The 13,395-nt window shown below is 33.3% G+C and overlaps 1 protein-coding gene across 1 annotated transcript; it reads left to right on the top strand.

Annotated features, from left to right (window-relative positions):
- The first annotated feature begins 7,109 nt into the window (after positions 1-7,109).
- On the top strand, positions 7,110-12,477 carry LOC141448793 (uncharacterized). Its single transcript, XM_074117445.1, has 6 exons — positions 7,110-7,318; positions 7,413-7,524; positions 7,602-7,687; positions 7,777-7,846; positions 8,094-8,215; positions 10,714-12,477. The coding sequence occupies exons 1-6, from the start codon at positions 7,133-7,135 to the stop codon at positions 10,891-10,893; spliced, it is 756 nt and encodes a 251-aa protein (XP_073973546.1). The 5' UTR covers positions 7,110-7,132; the 3' UTR covers positions 10,894-12,477.
- The last annotated feature ends 918 nt before the right edge of the window (positions 12,478-13,395 follow it).

The following is a 13,395-nucleotide window of genomic DNA, read 5'->3' as shown; positions in this document are numbered from 1 at the left end:
CAGGAGATTTTTTTAAAATGTATAACTTTTTATTAGTTTTCAACGGATTTATCAGTCAAATATAAACGTCCATTTTAAATTTTAATCACATCATACTATTATAAACGAAACAAACTGTAGTACCTTATACTTCAGTTATAATTAATTTGTTTCCAATAACAATTAACAAATGTGCCATGTCCACGAGTAATTATCGTCCCTAAATTGAGTTCTCGCAACAACTTGGGAATACTTACTATACTTAATAAATTCTACCTTTCTTTCTGAACACTAGTTTTGGATTTTAATTCATCTGAAGAATGTGACCACTTTTTTGCTGCACTTTACTAATTCTAATTTATACATTTCCTTGAAATCAAACATAGTAGAACTGTACATCATATTAACATAATTTGCTTCATGAAAGCCAGCAAACGAGAATGTTGGAAGACGCTTGAGCTCTCAGTCTGTCCCCGCTAGTATGAGACCGGTTTCCTGTTTAGTATGTGCTTTAATCTTATTACATTTTCTAGAGTCAACGAGAAAAGCTTTTATAAGTAATGAGTAGAGTAATCACATCTTTAGGGCTCTTTACGTCCCAAGAGCATCGCCACTTAACAGCTCGAATAATGTTTATACTCCGCATTCTCCCGCAGTTTACTTTCGGCTTGGCCCGATGTTTGTAAAGTAGGAGTATCTTCCGTCGAATCTGCTTATAATTGATTGTAATGGGCACTTATAACAGCAGAAGTCGATGCGCATTGGAAAACAAATATATTGTAGTAATAATTAGATGCGTCAAAACCAACTATTTCGAGAGAAGACTGTCCGGAGATCGACAGTGTTTTAAAAAAAGGCTCTGGGCGGGCGCCAAAGGGTTGCCTTAAATTTAAAAAAATAAATAAATAAAATAACTTGGGAAGAAAGACAAGCTCAGAGAGACCATCATTTGTAAAAGACTGCGGCTGTCACAATCTAATACAACCATCATCAGCGTGCCATTAAATCATCATAAAAGATTAAAGAATCTGTCTTCATATGTCAACTACAAGCCAAGCATAAGGTTAACAGTTTTAATACATTCTGGAAACACATTATGGCACATATAAACAGTTTTTTTTGAGGCGTAATCTAGACTGCAATAGATGAATGGCGTTCTCTTAGTTCAGTCTGTTATAAGAAAAAAGTTTTAAAAAATGATTTGTATTTTTTTTTTTTTTTTAATTAGAAAAGAAGTAACTATTATAAAGTTATCTCACATTGCAGAACATTGAAATTTATTCATCTGAAAATTGAAAAACTTAATGGTATTGTGTAGTTACCTCACCTTCTATCACGCTTCGATTGAGCAGCTACCAAATTATCATTTGATCTGATCAGTGGCTAGCTGTTCAACAATATAGAGGAAGTTAGGTGCCGTACAATAATTTTTTGTTCCTACAACTAGCGAATAGCATCAGCATGGAATCGAATCTCTTTCAAAAATGTGGGTAACTATTAAATAAATATACTAATATTTCAAAAAATGTAGACCTTGTTTACTTATCCCATTAATAAATAAAATTAAACTATTGTTCTTAACAGCGGTGTCCGACGCAAAAGAAAATTTCTATCAATTGGCAATTTACAAAATTCCAAGTATTTACTTCAATTTTCAAATTGATTCATGTAACAAGTAAAACCACCGCTATATAATTTTATTTCTTTATGACTGTTCTTGCTAAGCGAAAAGAGAAACGAAGTTACTTTTGAATTCTCTGTCAACTCTCTTTCAGAATTCTTTTGAAGTTTGAAAGTTTGGTTGGGCGATTTATGGTATTCAGAGTGTTCTACTGTTATGCGGCTGCATTCTTTCCAGGATGTTCCGATGAGTGGAAATGTTGAAGAAGCTTCTTTCACAATTTATTACCCACCTTTACAGCTTTACATCTTGCAGGTGTTAGGAACTAGGTATGTGGCGGTCGTTGGTATTGCCTGACAATTTAAATATAGTTTCTTTAACATCCAAAAGCCACCTGAACATTTCTAGTTTCTTAAAGACTTAAGAGGCTAGCTTTCTTTTGATGATCACAATGTGAAATAACAAGCAACTTCGAAGTCATAAGGTAGTTTAAATTAAAGCCTTAACTGACTAACCCATAATCTAAAAATTTAAATCGTTTTCAATAAGAACAAAATTAAAAAATCATTCTACGATTGACCGAATACATCTTTGGTACAAAATATCTTCCTTTACAACTATTCTAAATAAGTTCAACACATCTAAAAATTACTTGCGAAAAAATTATTTTTATTTTTGTTTTGTGGAAAATTGTTTACACATCTAACGAAAAGGTAAAGAATAAATTATTCCGCAACATGGCCTCCTGTTTGAAAGGCTAGTAAGTAGAAATGATATATGCCTGCACCATGTTTCAATGTCGCCTAGTATTATGTTCCAATGATTTAATTTCCCTATCTACATTCTCATTCTCCAGCGAAGAGGAAATGGCTTCACAGACTTTATTTAAACTTCGTGCATTATTTGTCCACTAAATGTCTGCATCTGCCTGTAATTACTTGTAACTGAAACGTACATTGACTATATTATCATCTATGCATTTTCAAAGAATATTTAAAATATTTTTCGCAGTTGCACTGAGCAGATTTTTACCATTTCAAGAGTAAAGAGGCCATGATCTTGACTATTGGACTATTGTGGATATTTTTAATTTGTAATTGTACGTTGAAAGAACCAAACTCTTCCTCGCGACCATATTTATTTGTGAAAAACTAAATTTTGGAACAAAAATTTATATTGGAAATATTTGGCTTGAGGGAAAATTGAGTTATTTTCACACCAGATTTTTATATCTAGATGATTGGAACATCTGTGAGTAAATTAATGAATGAAATCTTTCAATTTCATTGAGATAAAATTGTGTAATTGAGTTAAAGTTCACTTGACGTATAAAAATTTTGGTAGCATAGTAAGACATAAAGTGCTATAATAAAAGTTAAATTGAATATTGATACCAACTTCCTATTTCTAACTTTGGGAACTTCCATATTAATATGAATTTCTGAAATGCAAATATTTGTCGACAAAACATTAGCCGAAACTTCCAACAGTAATATTTTTTCCTTTAACAAACTTGATTACTTAGTCAATTGGATTCAAAGTGCTGAAGTCATTTGTACGTATCATTTTAAAAAGCTTTTGAAAACTTTTATATTCTAAATGTGTAGTTTACAAGCTGAATTTACCATACCTGTTCGATACTATCAGCTTGCAGTGAGTTGTTTGAAGGTTGAGTATGTAATTGAATATCGGATTAACAAGCAATTAATTCAGTAATTAGTTTGACCTTTTTTTTTTTTTTAATGAGTGAATGAAATGAAGGTAGATGCACCAAAAACTGCGTTCCACTTACTTTTACTTCCGTTATGATCAAGTTTGATGGTACAAATCATCAATACGGTGATATAAAGTTTTCGCTTTGTTATTTTCGTTTTATTCATTTGTAAAACTTTACAAGCCAAGTCTTCTCGCCTTTGGTGTGACATTGTTGTTTCAGCAAGAAGTGTATTATCTTTACTTCACTCTCATTAGTGTAACTTCATGGTTCAATACAAGGTATCCAGCCTACTCTTAAAGAAAAAATCTCCTTTTTTAGATGTAGTATCACCCTTGGGTGGAGGTTGATATCTCCTTTTTTAGATGTAGTATCACCCTTGGGTGGAGGTTGATATCTCCTTTTTTAGATGTAGTATCACCCTTGGGTGGAGGTTGATATCTCCTTTTTTAGATGTAGTATCACCCTTGGGTGGAGGTTGATATCTCCTTTTTTAGATGTAGTATCACCCTTGGGTGGAGGTTGATATCTCCTTTTTTAGATGTAGTATCACCCTTGGGTGGAGGTTGATATCTGTTAAATACATCGTATGAGAGAGGAATTTTCATGTGTGGTGGAAAGATACCGAGTGCCAAATGTACTACCGTTCTAATACACACTATGCGGCCTTTGTGTAATCAGCGTCGGAAACGTTAATGTATTTGCATTGCAAAGCCCAAGAAGCGCTCTCATCCCTGAAGAACTTCAGTGTGTGCAATCTTTTGAGAAAAAAGTGATAAAAGTGAGATTTTTAGTTAAAGTAACGGCGCTTTTATGACGGCATTTATCTATTATTTGCCCATTAAACAAAGGATTATGCAAATTGAATTTAGTTGTAGAGACGCCGCACACCTTAAACTTGAGGTGTAAGACATTATCTTTTCTGGTCAATAAAAATTGCAAGCTAGAGCTTAAAGATGACCAAGTACACTCTTTCTCCCTCAGGCAGAATTAATAGTTATGGAACTTTATTAGAAAGTGGACATTTCTGAATAGTTCTCAAGTTTTATTACCCCGGAAACCGTATAGCTAAAGCAAACTAGTTGATGGGAGAATTCCCGATAAAAAATCAGGTCTGATATCCTTAATTTCTCCCGCATTAAATGGTGAGAGAATGCTGGCACAGCTAAAACAAATTCATAAGATACCATTTTCATATGTGTATTGCGTGCAAGCAACGTCATTAAATTTACAGATTCTTCGATTTTCATTTTAATATTTTCACAAAACTTAAGTATATGAATCTTCTAAATTAGGATTTTGATTATGCATTCAAATCCTATTAATATTAGGCAGGTAAAGAGATCTTGTAATACGTTTCGGAGCACTTTCGAGGAAGTCTTCTTCTATTACATGTCACCCCAAAAAAGTCTTAAGGTGGCATTTTCTGTACAATGATTCAAATTAAATTTACAGAAATATCTGTTTGCAATGAGTATATAAAGTTTTTAAAAAAGTGTTTGTGTTCTTTTTGAAAATATCTAAAAAATCTATCTAGTAACGTGCCACTTTGAGTTGACAAATTGCGTCCGAAAGTTTATTGTTTGAATTTATAAATATAGACTACCAATACACAAAGAGATTTCAATTTGTAAAAACCTCTTCTAAAAAGTCAATGTTAGAAGAAAATTTGACATAAAGTATAACAATTGGTCAAGAAGTATTAGGAGATTTCAAAATTCATTTTTGCTTATTCCAAGCAGATAAATTCTAAATTTACCAGCACATTCTGATTTATTTCAGCTTCTTTGAACATTATTAGGAACCTTGGAAAGAGAAAATGAAAGGAAGGATTCAAATCAAAAAATAATAATAATAGATACAATGATCAACATGTAAATTGATTAAAAATTATAATTTATACGTTTTATTTAATTTCACGCAAAGTTTCTTTCCTTCCAGTTGCCAAGGCAAACAATACTGTTTTAGCTATAGAGAAGCGTATTAATATATCTCTTCCTATTAAATTTCCTTCATTTAGAGATGAGTTTGTTGCCCTTATTTTAATTAGCTAATAGTTATTTATTTATTTAACCCATGTTCCGGTATAATTTTTACTTTCTTATATAAGCTGACCGACATATTTTTGGTTGACGCAGTAGGTATACAGTTGTCCTAGTTTAAACTAAACTCTCCCTGTATATTTATTCGATTCAAGGTCATTATTTATTCGCTGATACAAATATTTTACTGCATCCTATTTCCTGATGTTAAACATTTACTTATCATAAAAAATGAACATATAACCTACTATTTAATTTCACCTAAAGGCAAATCTGTTCCAGTTCCGCTCGTTTCATATTGTAAAATGTTATTTAAAAGAAAGAAGAATAATTCTTACTTCTTGAGAATGTAGTTTTTTTATATAGTTCTTATGGTGTCTCCTTAACTTGATGCCCTAAACTTTCTTACTTTAGTTAACATATATACCAACACTGGTTTTATTACATGCCGTACTTCTACGATGTGTTCAGTATCGAAAAACAACTCAAAATTCTTAAATAAAAAACTTTACTGATAATATTAATAATTAAATAAAAAAGTTATTACTTCAGAAACCTGGTAAATTGCGAAGGGAGCAGCTATAGTCCAAATACAATGTGAACTAAACTATATATTGCCGCTCCTTAGTACCAGTGTTTTTGCGCAAACAAAAGTATTTTTTGTTACGTCGCACCGTCAGCTTGGTCATTAGCGCTGTACATAAGTATTAAATGTAAATGTGTTTGTATGTATTCAGTAGCAATGAACACAAATTGGCTTGTGTTTAGATGATGCGGGGATTTGAATCTATAGTTCTTCAACCCAGTGATTTGTTATGGCTCCCTCGAGATGGAGCATCAATCCTGTCTGTTAGATTAGACATAAGAGTATGGAGCGAAGAATATTTAGTCTAAGTACTTAAGTCTAAAATTAATCTTAGGAAGGAAGATTTGCGAGAAATTGGTCAAATAAAACAACTCGCCTCTTTGCCAACGTTTCGACAAATATATTGTCCTCTTCAGGGCCTGGATATGATTCCTCGCGAATCTTCCATCCTATGTTTAACAATTTACGGTCACGAAACCAATATATTCATATCTAAAATTAATTTTATAACAATTAACAGGATCAAATTTGAGAATGGGCCTCCAATTTTGGACATGTTCTCCGTTGCTACAGACCTTGTCCTAACGAACTGAACAAATGCCCCTCAAGACACACTCGTATCACTGTAGCTGGGTAGATCCTGGTTTTTCCAGCACGACCTACTTGCTAAGTTGAATGCGCTAGGTGGTAGGGCCTGCTGTTGAAGTTTAACCTCTAACTGCAATTTTTAGTGAAAATAAAATAAGTTTCGGGCATTATGCCTTATGCCCTGAACCTTAATCAAACATCCAAATGAGAAAGTGTTTTTTTTTTTATTGACATCACTAATTAAAATTAATAATCCAATATTTTTAATTATAAGACAATTTTCATAAGTAATCAAGGTTCTTGATATTTCATGCGTTTTATTGTTCCAAGGAAGTTTAAGAATTCTCTCAGGAAAATATCGAAATAGTTCAAACTAAAAATAATGCAAGCACATAAAATCTAGGTAGAGCCCCCTCTGAATACAGCTTAAATTTCTTTTATTCGTAAAAAAAGTGAAGGCAAAGTTTCTTTTACACTCCAATGATAAGAGTCGGGATTTTTATTTATCGTATAGAATATTGTGAAGTTAATATAATAATTATTTTTATTTGTTAATTAATTCTTCCACCTACAAGTTCAACACTGTTGAGTCTCTAAGCTTCATGGCGTCCAGTAAACAAACTATGGCACCGGATCCATCGTTTCTGTTGTTCCTGTTAACTGCGTTTCATTACGTGTTTTCTGATGGTTCGGTGGAAACTAATGCAATTCTGTTGAAAGAAAAATCTAGCACCGAAGATAATTGTGCTAGTGAATGTTTGAGAAAAGTGTCTATTGGATCCAATAGTGTAAGCTAGTATTTTGTTACCAGTATCTTTTTATACGGTTTTTTTTTTTTCTTAAGAAACAAAATCATGAAATCTTTACTTGTAATTTATTTAGATAGCTACGGGTGAAAGTTGTTCTAGAGGATGTCGATTTTTTACTTTGGCCCAATTGATCGGTAAGAAGCAGTATGATGGAAAACTATTTGTTACTGAAGCTTGCAAAGCAAGTATGTGTGTAATTAGTGACTTTTGTGCTTATTTAAACAGTTGTACAGGTAATCATTATTTAATAATTATGTCTTAGTGTGTCAAGAATCCTATGGAGATGCTAGTTTAGATTCTACTTCATGCCGCACCGGTTGTGAGTCATCCACTGTACAAAATATTCAAGTAAATATATGAAATTAATTTTTCTATAATTAAATGTTGATTTTATTTTAATTGTTGTAATGAAATACTTGAGATAAGAATAATTTCAGATCCCTGTAGTTGCAGAATTCTCATGGTCTTGGTTTATTGATAATGGCAATTCAATGCAGATATTACAAGGTATTTTAACTTAAAGAAATTTATCATAAAGTGTTAAAAGCTGTTTTTTCTTTCTCGTTCACTGCGTTTAATGGTTTGCAGCAGCAGTTCCACCGTTTCGCAAGAAACAATCAAATAAGAGAGTGCTGCAACAAGTATGACATTAGCCAGTACATTAAGCGCTCATTGTTGGCGCAGTGAACGTGTTATTCTCATAGAATATTCATTTTTATTCAAAATAGAGTTCTGATGTTTCTTAACTTTGAAGGAGATATTCCTGAACCTGATGACGTTTTGACTGATCCTAGCCTTCGATCTCAGATTACTAAAGTAGAAACTTTAAGAATTCCAGAAATTAGACTGCGAACGATGCCTGTCCTACCTGAAAAGGTAAGCAAACAGCACTTTCTTAGTTTTTAGATTTTATGTAATGGAAAGACTAATCAATTGGATTCATGTAATGATTTGTTATTAGAGATAAAAATTCATGTTGAAAAAGCCAAGAGTTGTACGAGGGTCGTTTGAAAAGTCCGTGCAAAGTCAGAGAGATAGCACCACTGGCGCGTATCGAGGTTATGTTTAGTTAGTAGCATCTCTTGGAGGAACATGTGTGTGCCAAGTTTTAGCCAGATCGGTCGATTTCTTTGTATTTGGCATTCGTTTGAATCGAGGAAGTCGAGTGATTTTCAAAAAATGGACGAAAAAGAATTTCGTGTGTTGATTAAACACTACTTTATGAAAGGCAAAACGCCTCAGGAGACTAAAGAGAAGCTTGATAAACATTATGGTGACTCTGCACCTTCGATTAGAACAGTTTATAAGTGGTTTCAAAATTTTCGGAGTGGCCATATGGGCACAAGTGACGCTGAACGTTCTGGACGCCCTGTTGAGGTTACTACTCCAGAAATCATTGATAAAATCCATGATATGGTGATGGATGACTGAAGAGTGAAGGTGCGTGAGATTGCTAGTGCTGTGGGCATCTCGAATGAACGGGTACATAATATTTTGCATGAACATTTGGACATGACAAAGCTATCCGCAAGATGGGTGCCGCGATTGCTCACGCTTGACCAAAAACGAAATCGTGTGAAGTGTTGTAAGGACGGTTTGCAGCTGTTCCAGAAGAATCCGCAGGACTTTAAGCGTCGTTTCGTCACTGTGGATGAAACATGCATACATCACTACACTCAGACCAAAGAACAATCTAAACAATGGGTTACCAAGGGGGAATCTGCGCCAAAAAAGGCGAAGACCGTTCCTTCGGCCGGAAAGATTATGGCGATTGTCTTTTGGGATTCGCAAGGAATAATCCTCATCGACTATCTGGAAAAGGGTAAAACTATTACAGGTGCATATTATTCATCGTTATTGGACCGTTTGAAAACCGAGCTACAAGAGAAACGCCCACGATTGGCCCACAAAAAAGTCCTTTTCCATCACGACAACGCACCAGCTCACACCTCAGCAGTTGTGGTCGCAAAATTAATGGAAATAGGGTTCCAACTCGTTTCACATCCCCCCTATTCTCCAGACTTGGCTCCCTCGGACTACTATTTGTTCCCCAATATGAAGAAATGGCTGGCGGGAAAAAGATTTTATTCAAACGAGGAGGTGATTGCAGAAACGAATGGCTATTTTTCAGACTTGCACAAATCCTATTATTCGGAAGGGATCAACAAACTAGAGCAGCGTTGGACGAAGTGTATAAGCCTAAAAGGAGACTATGTTGAAAAATAAAAAAGGTTTACCCCAAAAAATTAAGTAGTTTTTATTTTTGCACGGACTTTTCAAACGACCCTCGTACATTAGGGCATTAAGTTACCATTCCAATCGTGTAATCTATACTGAATCTTGAAGTTTACAGGGATCGTAAGATGAACAAGCTACGAGTGCTCTATGAAATCACAAGGCCCTTGTTTTGCGTTGGTTTTTTTTAAAAATAATAATAGCCTTACGATGTCAGAATTAGAGGACCGTCATCATGAGACATTGAAAAGATCCAGCGTGAATCTGAAAAGTCAAATTCAACGTATTGCATATCCATTGTTCGGCATCTCAATACTATGAAAGGATTAAAAGATTTAACGTTGTGTCGCAAGAACTTAACCTGAACAAGCTACCAGTAGTCCAAAATAACCATCTAACATGCCTGACAACAGCACTCTAATGTGTCGTGAGAAGTGGTTTTAATGTCGATAACCTGCGACAGGTTGTGAACATGACAGGTAATGATTGAAATTCGGTTAATAGTCATTTTTGGTTTGTGGCAACATGAGAAAAGGTATCAATTCACCACAAAAAGTATGTACATACATATACTGAACTGACTTTCTTGTGTAATGATGGTGGTTTATTTTTAGTATTGGAATTTTATTTAAATTAAAAGTACTGAATGCGATTTTTAAGCGCTTATATACGTCCTTTTATTCCAGTAGATATAACAAAAGAGTTTAGTCGCATACTGGCCGTAGTGATTGTTCTGGCGAGAAACGTACCATATGTTTGTGAGTTTATTTATTCCTCCTGTCCGAGTACCAGGTTAAAACTTACTCGTACAAGGGTGCGACTGCAGCTCTGAATGTCATCTGATGAAGGCGCAAAAAAACCGTAAAAAGATGTATAATTTTATCATTATTATGATTTCAAATGTGAAAAGTGCCAGTATTATGGCCATTGGCGCTCGGAGTTCACCACCATCAGACAGTTGTTCCTAATACAGGATGCTTTGAACGTCATTAATCGGTAGGCTGTAGAGTCTCCAAGAAAGAGAATAGGCATTATTTTTAGCTTGATGTTAACTAACATTTTCCCCCTACCTAACTTTTTTTTTCTTATTCTTTATCTTTCCAGGTTTATTTAATGTGAAAAAAATGTTTGTTAAACAGAGTATACAAGTAGAAGGAGGTACAGCTCTGTGTACAGGAGCCGCAGTACGAGGAGTACAGTCTTGTTTAGTTTGGTCCTTGTTGCTTCTGCTGACATTGGTTGGTCTGTGGTCTTGTGTCGGAGAAGTGAGAGAACATCAGCAACCAGCGCCACCACCATTGTTACATCCAATCAAGTAGAATAGTTTCTATTAATTTTTGTTCCTTTTTTTTTTTTTTAGAAAAATAACATTAGTTTCTAAAATTTTTAATTTTTACCGCAATTAATCGAAATTTCATCAATCAGAATTTAGAATTTGAAAGAGTAGAAAATTGTATTTAAATCAAGGATGTCTGACTTTTCAGCTTACTTTTCCAATGGGTAACAATTAATAGCGTTAGAATAATATCTTTTTAAAAAAAAGTGATAATAATAAACCATCCTGGAATATTAAGTTAGAAACATTGAAATGAGAAAGATTCTACTTGAGCAATGATTAAAACAAAAATGAAGGGTCAAAATTTACATTCAAAAAATTTCAATAAATTATCAGCTAAGCAGATTTAACTTAACCGAACAATAATGAATTCTTGGTGTTCATTTATATTTTCGTTACTTATATGTTGCGGGCAAATCAAACAAGCTTAGTAGATTTCAGTTAGAACATCTCTGATTTAAATGAGCAATTTAAACATACTTTATAGCAGGTTGGTCGCTCGATGAAAACCATTATTGATATTGTTCCTGTAAAATTTTCAAGTTTTTAAGGAGTTACAGGACACATTGTTTTTAAATATTTTAATAAAATTTAAATTTGATGGAGGGAGGTATTTAGAAACTGTTTTTCTCAATTCTTTCAGTTCATGCGTTGGATAGGGGCAAAGGGATAATTTACATTCCATGTCAACAATTTTATATCTAGTCACAGAAATTTTATATTTTTTTTAAGTATTGTTTGCTAATTTTAAAATTCTTATCGCTTGCTAGATGGGGCATGACAATTTTTTCTATGTAAAATTTTAAAGTAAACCTAAACTTTAAAAGTAAACTTATTATCCTTTTATAGTTGAAATTTCTATTTGAACAACAGCCGATTTTCAATTGCCGACTTATTATTGATTTTATTGATCAATTACAAAAATATATCGTTTTTTAATTATGATCTCAATTAGTGTGTAATAAGCTTTTGCAATAAAAAATAAATAAATGATTATATTATCTTTATATAAAATGATAGTAATGACTAGATTTATTAATGTCATTGAAAAAACAAATTTTTAATATACCAGGAGCTTTTGTATTATATATTAAGAATAGAATGTCCAGGTTTACATTTTATTATTATGGGAAAATAGCCCATTACTTTCTGGCAATGGCGAAGGGTAAGGTGTAGACCTCCAGAAATTAAACTTGGAATAACATACATTATTTTTATAACTATTTGGTAAGATATATATACATGATGCAGTTATTTGATTTCTGTGTATAAAGAAGTGGTTTTGTGAAACTAAAAGAAGCCATTATATTATTGATAAATTTTGTTAATAAAAGACGGTAACATGGTAACAAGCAGAGATTACTTCCTAGTGCAGTTTCAATATATATCTTTTGGGTAGTTATAGAAATGAATGTAATTTGGAAAATGTGGTGTAGTGTTAAAAATCTCGTAAGTTTGGAATTAAAAACAGATTTTATGTAAACTTGACATTTTTCGTTAAAATATTAACATAAGTAGTTATAAAATTAAAAACTTTTTTGTATAATAAGAAATATATTTGCCCATATATTTGTCTTTTATTAAAAAATTTGTCCTATGAAAGGTGGACTCGACCTAAACTGTGGAAAAAGGGGCTTATTTTCAGATAATTTATGTAGTTTAACCTTCATTTAACGTTATTAACTATTTTAATAGAACAAAAGCTATAGACAAAAGCTGTGATAATTAAGAATGTCTACTTCTTTATCACAGCTTTTGTTTTGGATCACGAAGGCTTACTGGCCAACGCTCTAGAGTGGAGAAAGCTTTTTTTTCTTTCTACATTGTTTCTCAAGGATTTATTAAGTGCTCTTCTGATTCTTCTCTCCAAAATCATATAATAAACCAACTGGATAGACTGCGTAATGATGTACCGCAATGTTGGGCGCTGCTTCATGTTACAATTTTTATTGATTTTGAAAGGTTTCCGATTGTCATCCATCATTAAAGATAGATTCTTCAGTTTGGTGCGTAGAATTTGACTATGAATAAAAATCCGGAGTTGGTGCATGCAACAACAGATAAAATGAAAATTTATCTATAATTTTCTATGCGTCTACATTTAGACGTTTATGTTTCCTCGGGTACCTATAAAAGCATATCAAGATTAAAGTAAAGACCGGGTCACTAATTTGGATTTCGGAAATGTCCCTCACTACGTATCAATGGGCTCTTTCTCACTCGAGCAGAAGCTTACTGTCCGAAGCAATATCTCCTTTTACCGCTTCAAGGGATCCTCAAATGCCACTGACTTAGCTCGGCAAATAGCGAATCAAAACATTAACTAATATATTCGCCAACCTACTATCTTTTTCAACTAAACTTCTATACCAACGGCGGACAAAGTACACTACTTTGGATTATAATTAGACAGGCGGTTGACATACGGCTTTAAAGTATCGGGAATAACTGAATGTTCCTACTCTTAAATCTCCAATTCTTGAAG

The sequence above is a fragment of the Rhodnius prolixus genome, unplaced genomic scaffold (genome assembly GCF_049639745.1).
Source record: "Rhodnius prolixus isolate KJV_2025 unplaced genomic scaffold, Rpr scaffold_2, whole genome shotgun sequence".
NCBI classification, from domain to species: domain Eukaryota; kingdom Metazoa; phylum Arthropoda; class Insecta; order Hemiptera; family Reduviidae; genus Rhodnius; species Rhodnius prolixus.
The sequence above is the reverse complement of the archived record's forward strand: the minus strand, read 5'-3'. Positions and strand labels throughout refer to the sequence as shown.